The sequence below is a fragment of the Sebastes fasciatus genome, chromosome 11 (genome assembly GCF_043250625.1).
Source record: "Sebastes fasciatus isolate fSebFas1 chromosome 11, fSebFas1.pri, whole genome shotgun sequence".
NCBI lineage: Eukaryota > Metazoa > Chordata > Actinopteri > Perciformes > Sebastidae > Sebastes > Sebastes fasciatus.
Window position 1 is genome coordinate 23,411,112 of NC_133805.1, and position 24,417 is coordinate 23,435,528.

At 38.7% G+C, this 24,417-nt stretch overlaps 1 protein-coding gene across 2 annotated transcripts; it reads right to left on the reverse strand.

Moving 5' to 3' along the window:
* Positions 1-258: 258 nt before the first annotated feature.
* LOC141777425 (FYVE and coiled-coil domain-containing protein 1-like) lies at positions 259-23,294 on the reverse strand. Of its 2 annotated transcripts, none has more exons than XM_074651654.1 (18): positions 23,223-23,294; positions 21,376-21,468; positions 20,780-20,886; positions 19,793-19,918; positions 17,598-17,704; positions 15,623-15,766; positions 13,549-13,645; positions 10,986-13,445; positions 10,484-10,576; positions 9,976-10,094; positions 9,541-9,708; positions 9,175-9,315; positions 6,171-6,376; positions 5,911-6,052; positions 5,296-5,400; positions 4,357-4,567; positions 3,241-3,350; positions 259-3,113 (listed from the first exon to the last, which is right to left on the reverse strand). In XM_074651654.1, the coding sequence occupies exons 2-18, from the start codon at positions 21,434-21,436 to the stop codon at positions 3,038-3,040; spliced, it is 4,473 nt and encodes a 1,490-aa protein (XP_074507755.1). In that variant the 5' UTR covers positions 21,437-21,468; positions 23,223-23,294; the 3' UTR covers positions 259-3,037. The 2 variants fall into 2 exon arrangements, with proteins under 2 accessions (XP_074507755.1, XP_074507756.1); XM_074651655.1 differs by having other exon boundaries at positions 23,219-23,274.
* Positions 23,295-24,417: the final 1,123 nt, after the last annotated feature.

Below are 24,417 nucleotides of genomic sequence, written 5' to 3' on the forward strand. Positions count from 1 at the left end.
GCCATGACACTTTTTCCTCGCCAATATTTAGCGCAAGTTTGGAGCATTATTTAACCTCCTTCATGACAAGCTAGTATGACATGGTTGGTACCAATGAATGAATTCTGTTAATTCAATAAATAACTAGCCGATATGAAATAACCACATGGTAAAGTGTAAATTTATTATGGGTTTGTTATTATCAATTTAAACAATATAATTGTGTATCGTGATATCTCGATATATGATTTCAGTAGACAGATGACAGTAAATCACTCGTGAGTTATCACACAATCCTTATTTATTTGTCCACAGTCTTAAATCCATTCTATCATAAATCTTTAGTGTGTAAATTACATTTCAATAAAACATTTGTCAACAATCATTTACAGGTTAAGTCAGAGAGTGACAGCTTCACTCTGACAAATCCAGCAGTAAACATCTACAATCACACACTCTCTAGATACAAATGAAAAGAAAAACAAAACATTCATCAACTGGCACAAAGGCTGATGCGATACAGATCAACAAAAAGCCCTTTCAAAAGTGCATTATACAGCAGTCATGTTGCAATGCCTTTAAATAGAAACTCCCATTCAAGAACAATAAAATAGACAAATGTGTTTCCCCCGATATATTTGGCAGCATGTCACTCTTCTTACTCAGATATGTATAAAACGTTTCATTTGTCATTTTCTTAATCTTCTTCATCATGTCATGTTCAAAATATAAGTTACAAAACGTTTTTAAAATAGTGGAAGACATTTGGGAATTTGTCAATTCACTGTTGAATAGCAAAGCAATGTTACAGTATAATCAAATGACCAGAGTGAAGACACAAAAAGGTACATTAAACATTAACATTGAAGCCTTCAAATATCAGTCCATATAAGACAAGTATAAAAGTGATTTTTGGATTATTTGAAGGCTGTATGCTGTGATTCATATTCGACACACTGCAGAATTTACAGAGAGTCAAAGTCCCGCCCCTTCCGGTGGACCACCATGGGACCTTATAGAGTGCTACAGGAATGAGTCTTAAAATACAGAGATCAGTTTGTATTTTAACACTTCCGGTTCCCTCGTCTCAAAGTCAATGTTTTTTTTTGAACGGGGTTTTTAGGGAAAGATATTTTAAAGTTTTGTTCTAAAATATAAAATACATCAATAAATACCCCGCTTGTTTATTTTGAAGCTTTTACGTGTCTTAAAAAAGGTGGTTGTAACAACTCGTGCTCATGCGTTGTAGTTCGTGAATATATTTGTCTCTCCCCGTTGACTACAATACATATTTTTTTCCGAAATAAGGTTTCATGGGGTCCACCGGAAGGAGAGGGACTTCACCTCTCTATTTAGAAACATCACACAGCAACAGTACACAACTGTATTTAAGAACAAACATCACTTTCCATCTAGAAAAGCACTCTATAAATAAAAACTATTCTGTATTATAATTGTTTGTTTCTCTAAAACAAACCTTTTATCATCTAAAGGCTTTATGCATGTCATGAGAAAATAAATGTCATTGCAGCTCTTATCTTCACTAAGATTAATGCTAAATCTTCACTGTTTGTCAAAACACGAGTGACGATTCAAGTAAAAACTAAAAATTTAAAGCACTGAAACTTCCATTCTGATACTGTATGTGCTCCCTCTTTTTTTTACCCTTGAGGGTTTAAATGCAGAAACAGTCTTAGTGTTTGCATGCAGAGGAATCTTCAACTTCAATCATCAGAAACTGAATTAAAGCCTGTTTCCCGAAGACAATTAAAACGCGATGATGTGGCGGTACTGCAGCTTTCGCAGAAGTCCTTCTTCTTCCTGTTCTGCTTCATCACGATTGCAACACAACAAATCTATTTCTTGTAATTTCCGACAGCTGAAAAGGCAACGATCTTGAAGATACTGCACGGACTGTGAAATGAGCATGAACTGTGAAACACATTACAGTACATGCTTTTGACACCAATACTAATTCTGCAACAGCCTGATACCAAACACACCGATTTAAAGATTTAGTTACATGAAAAGCTGACTAATATGCTAATGGTACATTTAAGAAAGTAAAACAAATTCAGTTAAGGTTGAGTTAAATTAGAGTTAGGTTTCTAGTAGTCTTTTCAACATCAGTCTACTTCTCGTTTCCCGTCATGTCTCGTTCATGTAATATTTTCCTTGTTGAACGATATGACGATAGATTCTGTGTGACGATGAGATTTTGTCAGAGATGTTTTGCTCAACCATTCATAGTGTGGTAACCCTCCCTTTAATATCTCTGGGTGTATTAGGCCATTGTGGGTAATGTTGCTAATCAATAAGCAGGATATAATTCATGGCAATATTGTATTTTTATGGGTTTTTGTTTATGATTTGTCACATATTTAATTCCCTAGATAAGTAAAATACAGACATTTCTGTCTGGTTCTTTTATTTATGAACATTTTCTCACTTAATTTTCTGGGACATTTATTAAATCATGACGAATTTTGATAACACAACATACAACGACACATCAAGGATTTATCTCCCACTCCTTGTGGGAAATGTGTTTTTGTGCAAGGAGCACATTAATCCCATTTTAAAAAGACAGTAGCCTTACTTTATGAGACAAGGCAAATAATGAGAACAAACCGGGATTTATCAAACAATTGCACCTCATGTTAAAGAAAAAAAAATGACTTCTGCAAGGATGCAGTAAAGAAAGTTGCCTACAGGAGCTAAATCTGTATGAGAAACCTGTACTGTATGCGCACACACGTACACACACAAATATGCAACAATCCTCCAGTCATCTTGGAGTGAAGTTTGATACCCTTAATGCTACATTTAAACTACAACGTCAGGCTTTTATAAAAGTTTAGTGCATGCTCATATTCAATAGTGTAACATTGTTTTACTTCATTGTATTTTTTAAAATGTCGGAACCTTTCATTGAGGTTGGTTAACGTCAGTAGACTCCCACTCAGTTGTCTTGAAACTACAGTACGCGCATGAGCTCATACGCCCTGAATGTTTCAAAAGTCAGTTTCACACCTGCTTCTCCTCCTGCCGGTCAAGTTCAGAGGAGGTCAGTTCCATCGTAGACCACGGGCTTGTCCAGACTCAGATGATACAGCACTTTCTTTGAGATGAACCTGATTAACAGGAATAACAGAGGAATGGTTTTATTATGTTTGCTCCTTCCTGTCTCGTTTTGACATCTATGCAAAAATAGTAGTTTTTATGCTACTAATAATAGTTTGTGCTAAACTCCTGACTGACCTGGAGAAAGAGTTGTCAAAGACGAGTGTGTATTCTCCAGCGTTTCTGACTTTCAGTTCCCCCTGGATCGTCTCTTTGTGGGAGTTACAGCGAGTCAGTGCGATCAAGACCTGTGGAGAGCCAAGGATAGAAATCTTGTCTGACATTTATAACTACAGCAGAGAATATATATATATATTTCTGCATACATTAGGTAGAGATCTGAAAGGGTGAGAGAATGACAAGCATTTTATCAAATCTGAATCAGTTCAGAGTCTTTGTAGGTGGTCTTTGTGCTGTTTTCTGCTTTCACCACATATTTAGTCACTGCCCTGTCCTGACTCATTTTGCTGTGAGGGAAAATGGCATTTGCTCTTCACTGGGGGGGAAGAGCAAATATTTTCAATCAGAAAATATACTAAATAAATCACAGAGTTTTCTGCATGCACAACGCTCTTAACATTTACCTGAAGATGAACTCACAGTTGCACTGCTACAGGTCACAGATTTGTGGTCGGTTGAGGCGAAGCACTCATCATCCTCAGGTTAGCAAATGATAAGTTCTCCCTTTAACATGATAGCTGGTAGATAAATGTTTAAGCAAGGGACTGAAATCCTTAAATCCTCCGGCAGATACTGTATTTCGCAGTTGTTTGGTTGACTTTGGTGAAGTGTATCCACACTTTGTAAAGCTGCCTTCAAATGATAGGAAATTTGCTCTTCGCTAACCGTGAGGTAGAGCGCAGAGACCTGCATAAAGCAAAGCACAGCGCGGGTATAATATGGCATCACAAAGTGTGCAAGGAACGCCTTGGCAACAACAGTTGCAGCTGTTATCTCACTGGTTGCGCTTTTTTAAAAGGTCAGTGGCCACCGAGGTTGAAATAATTTGAACTTTGAGAGCAGCGCTCGGTGGCAATTTCGAGCAGTGCGCCGCGCCACGCCGCCTCGTCGGGCGGCGCGGCGCCGCGCCACGCCGCCTCGTCGGGCGGCGCCGCTCTCCCCATAGGAAAACGATGGCACAGCCAGTGCTGATCATGTGTGGGTGGCTTTAAGGTTTAAAGAGGAGGCATTTTGTATGCATGCTCCCTTCATTGATATACAGTACTTCATTCACATACAGTACTGGTGTCTCACCTTGGCCTGCTCCAGTGGAGTGTCTGTACTCTCCCTGTAGACCACACTGAAGGAGATGCTCTTCGGTTCAGAGGTGAACGTCCACGAGACCGTGGGACCGGGACCGCTCATGGTGATGGGGATGGTGCTGTAACAGCTGGACTTGATGAAGAGCTCTCGGGAGCTGTCCCCAAACCCAGAGATGTCATCCACCGTGAAGGGGACGGAGAGCCTACAGCACAGGGAATGAAACGGTACAAAAATCGATGAAGCAGAACCAGAGATATCGTCTCTTCTAATCCACGCATTCGTCTACTTCCTTGTCAAAACCTGCCACCTACATTACCCACAATGCAACTCAAACGCTGACACTTCAGTTGGAGATAAAGGTGTGTTATGCTAGTAGCGGCTGATGTAGCCTCGAGCTGCTAGCCCCAGGTAGAGATGAGATCTGGTAAGCTCACTTCTTTTTAATTCCACAAATGCAGTTTTTTAACATTTTCAAGCTTGTAGTCGTCAGCTCCAACTGACGCTGGCTCAAGTGACATCATTATTTCTGCAGCTCGCTCCGGAGCTACAAAAGGATTTATACAACCTTTTTCACATGCAGTAGTACTCAAGACTATGATGTGTAAAATCGATGGAATTCCCCTTTAAAAGTTCACAATATATTTTAGTTTTGAAAATAGGATTTAGCGCTTTGCTCAACAGCATTTCACAGAGGCAGGTCCCACAACATGTACCAAGTAACATTTAGGGAAGCGATCAATGCCACACATGCATCAACTTCATGTTTCACTTCCCATTCTAAGATTTAGTGCAACGTTTTCACAAGAAGAGTCTATTAGAAACTTCTCCTGAAAGTTTCAAGTCTGACCTTGTGACCGCATCCACGCGTAAACAAAACTCTGCTGCACTCAGGATTTTTCCAATGTCACTTTCACTGCATGTGAAACTTACGTGAGGTCTCCAGACTTTAGCAGGCAGATCTCTGCATCCTGTACTGTAGCACTGAGGTCGTCATTATCTTCTGATGTGAGGTCTCCTGCACTGGCACTGCTGTTTCTAAGAAGAGTGAATGATAGTTCACATTTATACATACATTTTGTAGAGAATTATTTTCACTTTTAAGTTTCAAAAGATCGAATCAATTCCATTGGAATTACAAGTTGTAACAAATAAATTAAAAGTGAATCAGACATTATTTTACAGTATCGTCCATCTGTAGGCAATGGAGCAAGTTTTTGATGTGGCTCACAGAGTACACAAAACACACACATAGCATTAAAAGCACACACATTGTAGTGTCATTTTTTAAAGTCATTTTCTAGGCAATGTATCTGGAAAACTGTTAAAGCTGAAAAGACAACTGTAACTGAAACATGCTGCTGCAAACATTTCCAGTTTTCTGACTGTGAGCACTAAATGTGGAATAGACTGAACACGCTGTTTTGAAGGTGACATGTTGTAAGTACAAAATCTGTTTCTGTGGTTGGTTTTAATATCTCATGTCATAGTTTACCAACTCTCTGTGCCACAGTGCCTCCTCTGATTGAATGCATGTGAGATACTTACAGCTGTGCTGCCCCCTGCTGTCCGTGTCCAGGAGAGCAGGCGGTGGCAAAAGAGAGGGAGTCACTGTCGTAGACGCCGCTCACCTCCTCCTCTGTGATGATGTCAAAAACACCATCATCCGGCTTGTCACCTACGTCTGCTCCTAGAAAATAAACATCAGCTACTGTGTATGCTTTTGCCAACACACCCCAATCTAAAGTGTGCATTTACCTCAGCATTTGGCACATTACTTTAGAGTGTGTGTGTGTGTGTCTTGTTACCTGAACCAGTCGTCACAGCTCTCCCAGCCTGCAGCAAACGACTGAAAGGTGTCCCCGGTGTGCTGCTAGTCACTTCCTCCTGTGGGTGGCGCTCAACTACTGCACTGTGCTGGTTGTAACAGTCCGTGCAGCAACGCTCTCTTTGGCCCTGCTGGGTGCTCACTGTGTTACTGCAGCAGTAGTAGCAGAAGGGACGCCCACACAGTCTGGGAATAGACACATTATGATTGAGATACATGGATTGAGTAAAAACTGCTTATCATTTTGAAATGTAGATTATTGTAGTATAGAGAGGATTTAGCATGTGAGCAAGTTTTTTTATAGAGCACGTTTCAAATCAATTCCCATAGAGTTTATTTAATTTTAAAATAGTGATAGATAAATAAAAAAAAGTCAATATGTAAAACACAGCATCAGAAAATAAACAATTGCTATTTTTGTCAAGAAACTGCCACTGATAAAATGTGCATTTAAGATGCTTTTTTAAACATTTCTGAGATCTTGCAGAAAGATGCTCTAAATTTGAGAAGTCACAACAGCAAAAGCACAATTCATCTTTAGTTTTCAGCTTTGATCTTTGAATAGTCAACAGTGAAGAGAAAAACAAGTCTCTATCAGTAAGTGCTGAAGGGACTAATCGTGTAAGAAAAGTTTTGGGGAGGACATTTTTACTTAAATCTTGAAGGTAGTAGGTTGTTTTTGTTGAAATCATTGCTATCCTGTAGGGCTGCACAATTAATCGTAATTTTATCGAAATCGCAATTTTCAAATCGCAGGATGAGGAGGACATCGCAATACTTGTTAAAGGTGAAATGTGTGTCAAAATACAAGCTGCAGAAATGTCCTGGCCTGCAAATAATATTCTACAGACTTAAGAAAACATCTTTGTTTGCTACAGATCCCTGCAAAAATCACACCATAATCATTTTAATGTTGTGTTCATGATATTTTGTAGTTAGTGTTATCGTGATCGTGTGATTGCCTCCCATTGGTTGTCGATACCATATAGGTGAGGCCACATCCGCTCCGTCGGTTTGTTAAAAGCCCATTTTAATATTTTGGAGTGCCTGGATTGCGTTTCTGTCTATGCTGATATTTTATGATATTCTGAGACTCATCATGGCGAAAACTACAAAAACTTGCAAGGACAACTGAGAACAGAGAAGATTAATTTTTGGCAGGTTTGAGGAAACAGCAGTCTGTTTTTAGTCGTAGCCGAGAGATCAGCGAGACATCTCAGGCTGTTCATCATCTGTTTTGTAAATGGATTGTACATGAGTTGTGAACGTAATCAGAATGTACTTCTTTACACTAAAAGAAAGGGAAAATTTGGAGGTGTTGTTATTTATAGGTTATTAAGCAATTGTTTACTGGTCTGACCGACTTGAAATGAAATTGGGCTTTATGTGGCCCGAGCAGGAACTAAAATGAGTTTGACGCCCCAGGCCTGTAAATCCTCACATGCAAAATATCTGAGCCAAATGACAAACATGATTATTTTATAAATGTAAGTAAACTAGAATTGATAACAGGTGAATATTGAAATTCAGTTAGTAAAATGTTTATCCTCAAATTTTAGTGCAGCTAATCACATATTGGAAAAATAGTTTACAGGTGCAATCCATGTACTTTCTTTACTCAAACACATTGACACTACAAGTACATGGAGTTAGACTGACTTTTACAAAGAAACCACACCTCCAGAATATGGAGCAGCAAACTGACATCTGTATTGAGTTTTGATGAAGTTAGTTGACTGCACTATTGGGTTACAGTTTGTAAGTCTAAATGTGAAGTGAAATACAGAAACTAAATGTCACTGGACTTCAGTTCCTGTGACATTTGACCGAAACAATCCCAAAGGGAAATGTCATTTGGGTGGCAACGATGAATTTATTTACTTTTGGCATATGAGTAAAATATTTTGAGGTTGTGTGTATAAATGTCATACAGTATATACATATATAAATGTGCTGTGTATAAATTGATGTGGTAATTGCTCTTAATGTACAATAATGTTTCAGAAAATGTGCTTTAGCCGTCGAGAAAAACTTTCATTACACTACTAGTTTAAAAGTAGTGGCCTTGACATACATTTTATTGGTTGAGCTGGTGACATACTGTATATCATACAGCGGGTAAAATAAGTATTGAACACGTCACCATTTTTCTCAGTAAATATATTTCCAAAGGTGCTACTGACATGAAATTTTCACCAGATGTTGGTAACAATCCAAGTAATCCATACATACAAAGAAACCAAAACAAATAAGTTCAGAAATTAAGTGATGTGTAATAATGTGAAATGACACAGGGAAAAAGTATTGAACACATGAAGAAAGGGAGGTGCAAAAAGGCATGGAAAGCCAAGACAACAGCTGAAATCTATCAGTAATTATAAAGCAATCCGGCCCTTTGTCAGTGCAAATTAATATCAGCTGGTTCAATCCCAACTGATGGCCTATAAAAAGGTGTCTTATTACCAAGGTGTCACACAAGAAACATCTCATGATGGGTAAAAGCAAAGAGCTCTCTCAAGACCTTCGCAACCTTATTGTTGCAAAACATACTGATGGCATTGGTTACGGACGCATTTCTAAACTTCTGAATGTTCCAGTAAGCACTGTTGGGCCCTAATCCGGAAGTGGAAAGAACATCATTTCACCATAAACTGGCCACAACCAGGTGCTCCTCGCAAGATTTCTGACAGAGGAGTGAAAATAATTATCAGAAGAGTTGTCCAAGAGCCAAGGACGAAAATGCAAAAATGTTTGTTGCTTCACATCTATGACACACTGTGTCCTTGTTCTGATTCTTCAATAGAAAGTAAACATGACAATTACCTTTAGTCTTTGTTGTTATTTGATAACCGCTAATAAATAAAACAATTTGTAGAGGGGCAAGTCTGACATCGGGCAAGTAGATTTCTGACCCATTTACAGACGCACCCCATTAACGTTGAACCCGGTTACATTTGTTATTATTATACAAAGGACCATCTTACCTGCAGTTGTGCTTGCGGAGCCACCAGTTGAACTGACTGTGACAGCCCAGACAGTAGTTGACGTCCCTCTCCGCGTCCTCATCCCGCAGTTTCTGCTCAAACTCCAGGGCATCCGTCTTCTGCCACAGTGCATCTTTCTCCCTGCAGAGAGCACCATCAAGCATATTTCAGATTATGCAATCTAGATGGTATGTTTGTCATTTAAAAACCACAAAACCCAAAGGCATTACCCAACAATTCCAGTCATCATGTCTCAACCCTGCGTTGTGCATATTTAAATCAAATTAACCTCACCAACAAAAGAGAAAAGCAAAGACAAAATCATGGTATGCAATGGTAAATCAGAGTAAATCTGTATGTTCATACCTGATGAGTTCTACAAGTCTTTCTTCCAAATTGATTTTGGTGCGGTAAAGATCATCGAGTTCAGCACCCGCCTTAAGATCAAAGCTCTGTTTGTCCTGTGTGACTCTCCGAAGATTTTCACTCATCTCCTGACATGTCTGCTGAGCCGCTGCGAGACCATCCTCAGACCTGCATACATACATACATACACTGGCCGATTCATGATACGTCCCAAAAAAAACATGGGGATTCTTAGGTGACTCTGATTGTGTCCATGCAGTTGTTATTTTTAGGCTTACATTTCAAAAAACAGTTACAGAACAAACATGCCAAATTCCTAGATCAGGCATGCTAAATGAAAAATAAACATTCAGATCTAAACACACAAGATTAAAGACATTTTTCACAGAGCTCCAAATCAGTCCAGAATGCGTGATTATGAATACAGTATCTCACCTTGATAAATTCCCTTTCAGATGGATTAGCTCGTCTTCTTTCTGCTGGATGAGATTTTCAGAATCGGCCATCTGGATGTTTTTCTCCTCAATCTGTTGGCAATATCTCTGGTTCTCAGCCTGCGATCAGAACAGCAAAGCAAGACATTATTTCTGCTTCTTTGTGAATTATGCCTGTGACCATAATGTTATGATTACTTCAATTGTCGATATACACAATGGAACTGGAATTTGTGTTTTCATTTATCAATCCTAGACATATTGAGCTATATATATATATATATATATATATATATATATATTGTCTGATGCATCATGTTGCAGTGTCGTCTGCGGCGCAGGCCGTGTTTAACAGTTTTAAGTTTCATTTCCTTGCCTAAAACCACTTCCACTATCATGATTTCAAACATCCTTTGACTGCTTTAGTGATCAGACGAGGGCCAAAATAACCTGCTAATGATGGGAGTACAAAACTTTTTGGCGGATCTGGAATCAGTGAATCCTCTCACCTCTAGCTGTTTGAATTTGTTCTCCAGGTCGACCACTTTCTCCTGCTCAGACGTCAGCTGTAATTTCACTTCCTGTAACTCCTGATTCACAGCCTGGATGAGAATACATAACACAAATTCATCAACTGCTGACTTAGCAAATGTGGTAAAAGTCCAGATATTACAGTAGCTTTCCTGATATTACCCAACATAAAACAATCAAGCAGTATGTTTACATGAACATTAGTAACCAGGTTATGCAGATAAACGGCTGCACACCCACCCTGCAGCAGCAGCAGCCTGTGAACGTTATGTTATGGCTGCAGTCCAGAGTAGAAATTGATATTAATAATATTTTGGGTAAAAAGTTTTAGCACAATTGTATTTATATTTTGCGTCTAGGAGATGCACTGTGAAGTCTTATTTATCAGTCTTATTTTGATAAAAAAAGATTTGTACATTAGCAGGAATGTAGCATAATTGTGTAAACACATTGAAGCATGCTAAACTGTTTGTGGCTGACCTGGAGCTGGCCGTCGTGGCTCATGGCTTGGCTGCTGAGCTGGAAGCGGAGTGCTTGGATCGCCTCCTGGCTCGCTGCCTGCACAGCCTCAACCTCCTGTTGGGCCTTGCTCAGCTCTTCCTGCAGCTTGGTTGTCAACAACCCCTCCTTGTTGTGGAGCCGATCGAGGAGTCGCTGGTTCTCCTGACTCAGCTTTTCCATGCGGCTGTTCAGCCTCTCTGCTTCCTGAACCGCCTCGTCGTCCAGCTCTTGCAGCCTTGTTGACAAGCCCTCCCAGCGAAGGCGAGCCTCTTCGTTCTCAGCGGTTAGCATGCACACGTGCACGCCGAGTTCAGCTGTTTCTGTGTTGGCTCTATGGAGCGCCTCCCTGGATTCACCGTTGTCCAGACACAAGGCTTCAAAGCGTTGCTTCAGTTTATTGAGCTCCTCTCTGGAGGCCGTCACCTCTGCAGCCAGACCTGCTCGAGCCTGAGCCTCGCCGTCACGCTCCCGGACAAGAGCCTCTTCTCGCTCCCGGGATCGGAGGATCTCGTCCACATGCCGGCGGTTTAGCTCCTCTACCTGGGCTTTGAGTTGTTCTGCTAAGACGCGGAGGTCCTCTTTGGAGGACTCCGTCACCTCCTGCAGTGCCTGAACCTTCATCTTCTCCTCAGCTCCTGCTAGAAGCTGTGCCCTGAGCTCCACCACCTCATCCCGGAGCCGGTGCACCTCCCCTAGGTTGAGCTCCAGTTGAGCCTCAGCTATGACTAGCCTGAACGGGGCCTCTTTGGTTTCCACTGAGGACGTCTGATGCTCATCGTGAAGCTTCTGCATTTTTTCATTACTCTCTGCAGCTCCTTTTTCATAGTGCAGCTCCCCGCTCCTGTTCTCCAGCTCCTCCGCTGTAGCGTGCAGACGTCCACATACAACAGTCTGGTCTCTCAGTTTAGCCTCAGTTTCTTGGAGTTTTTCAAGTAACTCTGCTTGGCTTCTTTGGGACACTTTGAGGTTCTTATCCAACTTCGCAGCTTTGGCAGTGAGCGAGTCCAGTTCCTGTTGAGTTGTGTCCAACCATTTCTTCAACGAGGACTGGGCCTCAAGAAGCTCCCCGTTCTCATGCTCCAGCTTTTCTAATTGAGCATCAGACACTTCCTTCTGGACGAGCGCCTTCTGGGCGATCTCCTCCAAATGCAGGTTTTCATCTAGAAGCTTCTTCTCCCGATCTTCCACACTCATCTTTGCAGCCTCAACTCTGCCCTTTAAGTGCTTCTCGGAAGCTCTGAACGAAGCTATCTGGTCTAACAAGGCCGCCCTGCTCTCAGTCAGCTCTGTGATGCTCCCCTCACTCTTCTTAGCTGTTTGGAGTAGCTTAGTGTTTATTTCAATGAGATTGCTGCATTGGGTTTTGTAGTCCTCAAGTTTCTCAGAGGAAACAACTTCATGATCAGCGAGTCTAGAGCTCAGACTTTCTTTCTCAACATTTAGCTTCTCCAACTGCTCCTCAAAATGCTTAATTCTCTCTGAACTAACGGCGAGCTCTTTCTCTCTATTTTTAAGAGCCCTTCTTACATCCAGGAGGTGGCTCTCCAGTTCCTCATTCTGGCTACTGCTCATGCTACATCTCTGCTCTACCTCCTCCCTCTCCTCATGCAGTCTTTTCCTGAGGTCGTCCGCATGCCGCTCTCTGCACTCCAGTGATGCTTGTAGATCCTGAAGCTGGGCTCTCAAGTTCCCCGTCTCCTTCTCTTTCAAACTCAGCGCCCCCTGGATTCGACCGACCGCACTTTGGAGCTCCTCCAACCGTTTGAGCGCCTCCTCGCGTTCGTTGTGGGCTCCGGCTTTTACATCAGCTAGTTTCTCCTCGCTGCTCTTCAACTCTTCTTCCCTGAGTTTCAATTCCTGGGACAGACGCTCAGAGTGCCTGGACCTGTCCTCGGCATCTCTCTTTGCCTCCAACCTCTCCTCCTCTACTGTCTTGAGTTTATCCAGGAGATCCTGGATTTTCCAGGCTGAGTCGCAGTAGCTTGCGGTTTGTTGTCCCTTTTCTTTAAGAGCCTCGTCCAACTTAGAGAGAAGCTCCATATTTTTGTTCTCAGCAGTTGTGAGTCTGACTTGAAGTTCACCGTTTATTGCTTCCCTACAGGTTTGAAGGTGATTTGCTCTCTCCCGATTATCTGTTTCTTGGTTACTTTGGGCTGCTGTGGATTCAGAGAGGCCAGAGGACTTCTGAGCAGCTAATAGCTGGCCTTGAAGGTCTTTAACCACGCCTTTCAGTTCAGCAGCCTCTTTCCCTAACTCCTCAACCCGGACCAGGAGCTCCTGCTGTTTGAGCTCAGACTGGTCGAGCTCAATGCGGAGGTTCTCTGCGATGCTGCAAGGAGAGGGATCCCCCAGTTCACCTAGTTCACCTAGTTCACCTAGTTCACCTAGTTCACCAAGGAGGCTGTGATTCAGGTCTGGGATTGGGAGAAACTCCTGCGCCTGGTCAGTGAATGGAACAAGAGAGCTTTAAAGTTCAGTCACATTTACTCAAATATTTGTGCAGGATTGTCTATGTAGAGTCTGTATTTAAGTATGTGAGTACCTGTGAGTGTGAGTAGCTGCTAATGAGACTGTTGACGCTGGAGCAGCGACTGGGAGGCCTCCACAGAAAAGCTGATGAGGCGGTGCCTAATGTTCGCCTTTGACATAATGAGACACCAAACATTAAGGTCATTAACATCTGCTAAATATGAAGAGTAAGACAAACATAACATCCAGCTGAATACAAAAACAAAACAATCTTGACACAAAAGAGGAACTCAAGTCGACAGAAACAAGTAATTAGGTGGCTCTATAGTGAAACTGCACTTTACAGGTACCCGAATTTCTTCATATTTTTTCCTAAGAAATTTCCTGGAAAGGACGGACAATGTAATTTGGTACTTCTTATAAGCAAAGTACAAATACCAAGTACATACTAGTCACTATTCACAGAGTTTTTAAGATAGAACCAAGAAATTATGCAATAGTTAGAGAACATAATTAGGTAAGGTTTATATGTGGTTGTTCATTTTCAGAGGAATTTCCTTGAAACAAAGTGTGCCTTAATGACTAAACAAACTGATTAAAATTAATTTCAAAGACAAAATTTTGTATTTATTAGAAACCTATAATAACTTATCTTTTAAAAATATCTAAATTTGTTGAATATGTTTGCCTGTAATTTACAACCGCACAGTTTACATTTCTTTATGTTCAGCTGATCTCTGACATGGATTATTGCTTCGTCAAACGAAAGCTTTGCTACCAGTAAATTGAAATTAATTAAAAGTTTAGTAATAGAACATTGTCTCAATTTTTCCTATTATTAGTGACAAAATTACAAAGTTCCTTCTCTGAAATTTCTTAAGAATCTACGACTACATGTCACAATTTGCAACCGTGTTTCAGTTGTCTTCTAGGAAATGATTAGCAAACTGTGGTAGTGTTACCAATTTTGTCACGCGATCGTATTTCCACAAGCACATTGTTCCCATTCCCTGATAGCAAATGTTGAATTACCTTTAATCTATTCATTATAAACAGTGAAAAAAGAGTTTTGTCCATTGATAAAAGACTCAGCCTTTAAAGATATAGCAACACCTTATACTGTAATATTTTGCATTCAGACTTCACATGAAATAGGTTAGTGAACTGTTTTCAGAGTAAGCCTACTTCTGGAGGGACAGTTAGAGCAATATGTTGTAATATGCTAGGTATTTCTTTTCTTGTAGAGTGAGGAAACTGTTTCCATCCAGTCACGATTCATGTGAAACAACAAACTGAGGGTTTGGGCGGATGTAATTTCAGGCTACTTGTGTGAAATGACAAGCAGAAGAAGTGCTGTATTTGCTCTCAAGCGCTACCTAGAATGAAACTGCAAAAAATAGAGGGGGTTTACACCATATTGTACACACTGTATCTTTACCATCTATGTAATCCTATACAATAGCCCTCAAAAGAAATAATGCTATTGTGAATTATATCATGTTTCTTCTTGTTCATAATGTGTGTGACAGGCGTTGATTCAATCCTTTTACAGGTAATCTTCCAGACCATAGTTTGTGTTGTTGCAGGTGTTGCTGCTCTGCTTTACACTGTAGGATTTAACCAATCATCATAATCATGTGATGCAAAAACAACAACACAAATTAATCTTTTTAAAAAATTGTGTCCACTGCCTGTAGAGAGACTGCAAATTGATGACAGGGATGTGAAAGGTTTTGGCAAAGGTGCTGACGCGAGGAACAGCGATCAGCGCTCGCACACTGTCGGCACCCACTGACTCTCACACACACATTTACACACACTCAAGCAAAAAAAAGAGCTGTGAATGTGCAGTGATCAGATAATTAAGTGTTACTTCCAGTTGTGAAATACCCAATATTGCTTCACCATGATTCTACATTAGCTGCACTAAACTGGGGTGTTATTTCAAATTACTTGAGGTCTGTCTCCTATCAATTTACAAATCATTTCCAGCCCCGAGGCGGAAGAATTAGAAGCTTTTACTACTTCATTAAGTGTCTGTTTTTTATCTTCATGAAAACATACAGAATCAAGTTTGTATTTTCCTTCAACAAAAGGAAACTGGTGATTGTAAAATTATAAACACATAAATGTAGGAATTTGTTTACCTCGCAAAGGATGGCCAATCTGCATCGAGGTCGTAACCTCTGGCTGCCACGTCAAATTGGATCTGGTTGAGCTCATAAAGATGGTTGATAATGTCAGCAGTAAGGTGAGACTTGAGGAAGGGACTTCGAGCATAATACCAGTCACTGCGTGAGAAGATTACAAACAAAAAAACATAAAACACAATACTGAGGACAAGGACACAAACATTTTATGTTTATACTGTTGGTTAAGCAATGTGTTTTAAGTTTATACTGTGCTGTTTATGGTACGATATGATACCATAAAACCAAATGAAATAAGATAAGTTTCACTGATCCCATGGAGGGACATGCAGCATAAATAAAAGCATGAAAAATAAAAATAAAGGTACTATATAAACCACAGATACTAAGGGTAGGGGGTGGGGGGATTGATTCACATAAGAATCGCGATTGTTACCCGTGATTCTCAAATGCCAAAAATTGATTTATGACATTATTAATAAAGTTATGTTGGTGGAAAAAAGCTGAACTCAACCGCAAAAGCACAGTGCAGCACCCAGACGATGTACAGCACACACACACACTAGAGTTAACTTGTAGTTTATCTTCAGAAAAGTCAAGTGTTTAGGTGCATTTTGGATTTAATAACTTAATAATGAGCTTTGCATGAAGAAAGTGAAGTATTTCGGGGATACTTCGTACCCCATCACCCAGAGACTAGCTAACACCGGTGGAGTGGAGCACAATTTATTAAGACAAAAAAGTAAAAATGGAGGAAGTTTGAGTGTGTGTTAACTGGAGAGCTGAAGAAATTAGAAATACAGGCCTTTCCCAAATATACTGTAAGTCTGGTTCTCGGCCACTAAGGTAGGGCTGTCCTTGACCAAAGTAACTAACTAACGATTTTGTCGACAAACTGATTTGTCGATTTAATCGACAGATCTGTAAAACTGAGAGATGTGCTCATAAGTTTCTTGGAAATAAGCTCACTCAGCAAATTCAGCATGAAAAAAGCATACAAACATGACTAATCAACTAAAGAAATCTTAGTTGACTAAGACCAAAACGACTGTTTATTCGACTTATCGACTAAGAGGTGGCAGCCCTACATTTAGATTAATTGATTTTTGACTATTTGAGAATTTAGATAGTTAACAATTAACTTTATTGAGACAATACATTTTCTGTTTAACACAGGCACACTCAGATACACACAATCATAAATAAAGTGAAGAGATAGAGAAGTTGCAATAAATAATTCAAGGAATAATTTTAGGACATTTCCGGGAAATGCTTTCTTGCTGAGAGTTAGATGAGAAGATTGATATCATTCTCATGTTTGTATGGACAGAGCCCGGCTAGCTGTTTCCCCGTTTCCAGTCTTTATGCTAAGCTATGCTTACCGACTGTAGCTTCATATTTACCTTATCAGAGTAGTATTGAGCTTCTCATCTAATTCTTGGCAAGAAAGCAAATAAGTGCATTTACCAAAATGTTGAACTATTTCTCTCTAAATACAAAAATTGCACTTGAAAGACTGTAATTAGGTGTTTCAAGTTTCTGCAGATTGTGTGTGATTGGTTAGCCTATATAGTAAGTGATACCTGACCTGACACACACACACACGCACACACATACATACGCAATAAAGCTGCTATTGAGAAACAGAGAGCCTATAGTGTGTGATTGAATGTCTTTTAACTGCATCTCTTATTGTCCAACACTCTCTTGAAATACAAATGTAAAACAGCTGAGGAAGTGAGACGTGACTGTAGGTGTTTATGGTTAAACTATGCTGTTGTGTTTTCTGTGAAAAACAGAAATAAGATGTAAATCAGGAAGGGAGAGTCACGCTTCCTGAGAACAGGACATCAACACACCATATACAGTACCTCAATGGTGTCAAACATGACATGTCTCAGCAGCTTGATGGCAACAAAAGTGACAAATATATATGCATATACTGTACGTGTGTAAATGTGCGTCCTCTGACCTGGTGACTTTCTGGTTTATAAGACACTGCTGCAGAGTGTCAGCAAGACGCTGGTGAACGAGAGAGTAGCGGATGAAGGCCCTTCCTTTCCCCAGTGATGTCTTCAACTGAGAACACACACAAATATACACTTTAGTGTACTTTTACACTCATATACACACAGAAACAGACACTACCTCACTGTGTAATGTGGACCAACCTCAGTAGTCAGTAAGTGTTCTTTTATAGTCTAGTCAGTATCATACAGGTCAAACTATTTCACATAAATGGCTCCTACTTTCTGAATAATCTCTACTTGAATGTGACATTAAAAGACTGTTTGTTTTAAATAAGGTTGCAACTAATGATTCATTTTATGATTGATTAGTCTGCCCATTATTTTCACTCTTAGTCAATTAACTATTTAGTCTGTAAAATGTCAGAAAATAACAAAAGCGGTTTTCCCAGGGTCCAAGATGACTTCTTCAATTGTCTTGTTTTTTCTGACAAAATCCAAAGTCCAAAGATATTTGGCTTACAATTATGTAAAACGAAGAAATGCAGAAAATCCTCACATCCGAGAAGCTGCAGTCAGGGAATGTATATGTTTTTAGCTTGAAAAATGTAATAAAATATTTATATATTTCTGATGTTTGACTAACCAATTAATCAACTAATTTCAGCTCAAGCTCAATGTAAAATTGTCTTTTATTAAAATGTGTCCCGGCAGAGAACATTTAAGGATGTCTAAGTCTACAGGTCACCACTGCATAGACATAAAATGTACAGTATCTGTCAGTACATCCAGACTCTCCAATACATCAGCAGATGGAGGGATTTAAGGAAGACAACAGACCCACAGATCTGCCAGAAGGACACCAGCTGGAGACTAATTTACATCAGAGACTGACCGACAACAAGAGTGAAAGAAGAGTAAAAGTAATATTCTATAAAAGCACCGAAGGTTTTTAACAAGAAATTAGCACTCAGCTGGTAATGACTAAACTATGTGACTTTTAAAGAAAAAAAATACTGACTGCTGGAAACTTAAAACCACAGATATGTTTTGCTAATGAATGAGTCAATTAGCATCAAATTAAATGTGTGTTCTTACTACGCTTATAAAGTAGGACTTCTGTTCTCTCATGCTAGAATACAGTTTACTTATATCAGGGTTTTTGCTAAAAAAATAAATAATTAAAAATCGAAATCCAAACTAGGATGTTGGATGTGTATTATCAGGCTGCTTTTGCATACAATATTAAAAATATGTCAGTAATACAGTTTTTTTTAGAAGTAATAGAACCATCATATCCAGAAAATCAGCAATAACAAAAGGACAGTGAAGAAAATGTAATATACAGTCTTGTCACATCATATTTACATTTTGTTATTTCACAGCAGATTACTACAGCTACTTGCTTACATTTTAGAGAGTAAAGCTGAAACGACTAGTCAAACAAACGATTAGGCAATTGACAGAAAGAAACTGGCAATATTTCACTCATTGTGAAAGACTTTTTTCATGCAAAAAAAATACAAAAACTTGCTAGTTTGTTCCGCAAATGTGAGAATTTGCTGCTTTTCTTTGTCATACTGTATATGATAGTAATTAAATACCTTCCGGTTCGGGACTGTTGGTCAGATAAAACTCGCAATCTGAAGAGGTCACATGTTGGCTTTAGGAAATTGTGATGGACATTTTTTTGACTAAACTATAAATCGAGTAAATAAACAGAATATTTATTGAAAATGAAAATAATTGTTAGTTGCAGTCCTATTAGAGAGAACAACATGGCTTGCATATGCCAACACCCCACAGGGCAAAATCTACAGAAAACATTTAATTTGTAAATAACTTTGTTTTAACTATTAACTATTATTTTGTTAAAGAAAATGTTAATATCAGGTTAACAGACAAGCTACAAATTAAATATAGTACAAACTAGGCCTAATTCAACTACAGTTACTGTATTTCAGTATGAAGCTCACCACTGTGAATTCCCAGGATAGAAGGTGAGGAGGAAACAGGTGTAAGGCAGCAAGTGAATTAGCAGCAGTCTTACTGTACCTGACTCACCAGAGGATTAGTGACATGGTCATGTGTATTTGTGTGTCTCCGAGTGTTGCACGACATGGCTGGGCCGAGGCACCGAGGGGTACAGTGTGTGTGTGTGTGTGTGTGTGTGTGTGTGTGTGTGACAGAGGAGGATTACCTCAGGGATGGATTTAACAAAACGGATGCCATCGTTAGCTCCCTTGATCTTAATCAGGCAGTCGCAGAAGTAATCCCAGTAGTCTTTCCTCTGACCAAGAAACGTTGTCTTCTCTTTCTGGTCAAACTGAGAAACACAAAACACCTTATAATGTCCTCAGTAGCGTGGATTGTGTCTGTCAGACACTGCTGTCTGTTGATTCACATTGTAATTAATATCCTTCCTATGAACTGCCTCCCTGTTTCATCTTAGTCTTTCTAGAGCTGTGGTTGCCAATCAGTCACAAGATGAGTATAATGGGTCACAAGATAATTGATGGGACTGGGAGGGGGGGGGGGAAGTCTTTCTTCTACACACATTTATGTAATTCTTTTTACTCATTTCTTTTGAAATACTCATAGTTGCACCTTTTATGGTCTGTAACAAATAAAACAACCGATTCAGAGAAAGTAAATCACTCTTTGGTGGAATTGTTCACAACTTCAGTGCTTCATTTTAGTGGTTCACAACCCAAAAAAGGTTGGGAAGCACTGGTCTAGAGTCTAGACCAGTGCTTCCCAATCTCTTAAACGTGTGACCCTTCGTAGCAAAGCAATGCTTAGTCACAACCCCTGTTGTCACAGGTCGCATATGTTTGAAATGTGGATAATTCAACCAAATAGTGATGTGATTTTCTCAGGTTGTTTCTTTTTAATGGTTTGAGGCCTGAAAAGTTAAACTCATGAGTATTTCACACAAAAAAAAAGAGATTTAAGACAAAACAGAATATACACAGCATTAAAAAAAGTATTTTCTTATTATTTTCTAACTTAATCATCTCACAACCTCTTTATAGATTTGTCTTGTCAGCCCTTTAGAGGTACCGATCCCCAAGTTGGAGACCACTGGTCTGGAGAGGCAGCTGAGCAGCATTGTTACACTTTCAAACACAAACTGGATCATCGTGATAAACTCTAAACAAAATGTTTATTGTATAGGAGATCATACCTGTAGCAGGTATTCTAGTTTATAGAAGAACTTGTGCAGGTTGGCGCTGTCATCAGTTACAGGTTCACCACACACGTTGTGTTCTTTACTCAACTCTAACACAGCATCTAAACAAGACAGTAACAGCATTGTTAACACGTACACAAATATCAGATTATGTCCTATGTCTGAACTGAAAAAGACAGATCGGTGCATCCCTTATTTAATGTTGCAATTATTCTGGGAGCAAGATACAAAAAATTCAATAAACAATAAACAATTGCAATACCCCAATCATATATCTTATACTGTATATGTTCTTAATATGCCTTGTACAAAGTATTTCCTTTTATAATTGTAATATAACTTATTATTCTTAATGGAGCTTCCCAGCAAAAAAGCATTTCACATGATTGTACTTGTATAACCAGCGTGACAATAAACATCTTGAATCTTGAATACTGTATGCAGATTCTACTATTTTTTTTGCCTTGATATCTCCTGATTGGAGACACATGCATGCAAACTTCAAAATGTACACATTAAAAAAAATGTGCAATATACTGTAAGAGAATGTAAGGGATGGTGTTTATTTTAAGTGTGAACAGCTTAATTACCATGCAGATCTCTGATTATCCTCTGCAGCTGGTTATCTCCAACTGATGAAGAGGAGGCCATTGTGGGGGAAAGGGCAGTGTAGTCAGGAAATCCTGCATGTAGGATTAAAAAATACAGAGATTGGGATTATTATTTAGATATTCCAGAAATGACCTCATGATATAAACACTGTTCATCATATCCCTGAATTGTCAAGAGCATACATGTGCCCACAAACTCTATAAATTACAGCATTAAATCATGCCACTAGTAGATAGATAGATAGATAGATACATAGATAGATAGATAGATAGATAGATAGATAGATAGATACATAGATAGATAGATAGATAGATAGATAGATAGATGGATAGTAACTGTATTAATCCCGAGGGAAATTCAAGTTCCCAGCATCACAGTTCCATAATGCAAAACATGTTAGTAAAAAGACAGTAAAAAAGTTAGTAGTGCAAAGTAGAAAGTACAACAAAATATACCAGATATAAAAATACAAGGAGATGAAGAAAACTGTTAAAACTGAATATAGTGCAGAGTAACAGCCGTGATACATGACTATTAAAAAAGTGAATATAGTGCAGAAGAGACTGTTAAAAATGAGTATAGTGCATTATTATATTATGCAGTAGGAGGTAAACATAAACATAGTACTGCCCTAAATTAGTTTCCCCCTGCTTGAAAGTGTCTTTCATAAAGACAAGGTTGAATTCTTAACAAACCCAAAAAGTTTTAAAGGTCCCTTATCATACTCATTTTCAGATTCTTACTTGTATTTTGTGTTTCTACTAGAACATGTTTACATGCTGTCATGTTAATAAAAACAACTTTATTTTCCTCGTACAGTCTGTCTGAATATACCTGTATTTACCCTCTGTCTGAAACGCTCCGTTTTAGTGCATTTCAATGGAATTGCAACGGAATTGCAATGGAATTGCGTTGCTAGGCAACAGCTTGAGTCCATGTTTACTTCCTATCAGCTGATGTTATTCACTTACACTGCAACAGGAAACAAACTGGGACACATTTAGGATTTTTACGTTTAAAACCGTGTAATGGTCTAAATATTGTATATTTGTGACATCACAAATGGACAGAAATCGGCTTGTATCAAACGCACAATTTCTGAATATGGGCTGTGTGTGTATTTCTCCATATATTGAGCATTTTGATAGTTTAACAGTATTTGCACTGCACTTAAACCTGCTTTATAATATAAAAGACATGAAAAATCTCACTTTTTCACGATATGGGACCTTTAAACACTGTTCATCATATCCCTGAATTGTCAAGGACATACTTGTGCCCACAAAATCTATAAATTACAGCATTAAAATGAGCCAAAACTGCAACCAGGAGGAGGTAAACATAAACAGGTTGAATTCTTAACAAACCCAAACAGTTTTAACCAAATGAGACCATCTAAATCTCCCAGAGGAGTGTGTTATGATGAAGAAACCACAGCAGCTCAGTAAAGTTAGCAGAACATCAGAGGAGGAATAACATGAACATCACGACGACAGGTGAAAGCTTATCCCTGTTTGTAGCAACAGTGTGTCCTCATCAGACCCCACTGACACGACATTCATCAGCTGCTATCTACCGTCGACATAACTACCCAGCAAAGTTGACTTGAATCACTTTCTAAACGTCTTTAAAACGCAACAAACCATAAACATAAACACAGATGTATTTGTCAAAGCTGGCTGAGCTTCCTATCCTGCATGCACCTGTTCCAGCTCTTCATTTCCTGGTCCTATGTAATGTATGTTATGTTAAAAACCATCGCAGTTTGGTTGTAAATGAAGCGAAATACTTCGATATTAAATAAACAGTTACATAAATGACGTACTTGTTGTGTAAAAGTGTCCAGTGTCCAGTTTTGTAGGTGATACAGCAGGAAACGTGCTACCCGTCTGGGGGCGGGCACTGTGGATGATTGACAGGCTCAATGGATAAATAGCCAGCTGGCTGCTGCTGAAATACCGTCCAAGTTTGGTTGAGAGACAATTGGTAAATAAACAGAAAGAAAAATGAGACATGTGACTTGTTTTATAAACCTAATATTTTATGAAATATAATATAAGAATACTAATAAGATGTGTTTTGACAAATCTAACATTCCTTTGTTTTATTTCATCCAAAATTAAGATGATTACACAGTTTGACGACAAAAGCTATCTTTATTTTTTTTATTTTATTGTTATTATATGAATATGTTTTATTTTGTTTTTTGTGAATAATGTTGTATTCAATTCCATTAAATAATCAAAAAAGATTATTAATAATATAATAAAAATAAAAATAAAAATAAAAATAAAAATAAAAATAAAAATAATAATAATAATAATAATAATAAAATAAAATAAAATAGTGGTTGAATATATAAAAATGAGAAAAAATAAATCAACCAACAACAACAAGTAGAAATAAAAAAAACTGCTCCTAAGTATTTAAGATTCTTCAGGAGGCCTGGACTAGAGCTGATCTAGAAAAAAAAACGCCTTTACTGTTAGTGTTAAAATTCAGATTCAGACAACTTTATTGATCCCAAGAAGGGCAATTCAATTCACAGCTTACCCCATCACAAACACACACAGATAACATCCAGACAAACATTCAAAATGTTATGTCAATCAGTGAAAATGACAAACACAGGTCGGTAAAGGACAGCAGATAAGATAATACAATATAATAAATAGCAATGAATAGATAAAAAGAGAGAAAAAAATAGATAATAGATAGACATTGTTACATGATTTGTCATGTAAGGGAACTGTCAATAAAAATCTCACATGAAATGACTACTGTCTGAGTTTAATAACCTGCTAGCAGAAGGAATAAAAGAGTTGGAGTAACTGTAGTGTTAGTATTTTTCTTGTATAATGTGAATAGATGTTTGGTTCAATAATGAGTTTACATCTTCTATATTTTCTGTTCGACATTCTTTTGGTTTTATGTGCATAATTGATTAGTCCTGAGTCATTTATCAAGAAAAATGTTCCACTTCCTCAAATGTGAGAATGTTCTGCTTTTTTTCTGAATTG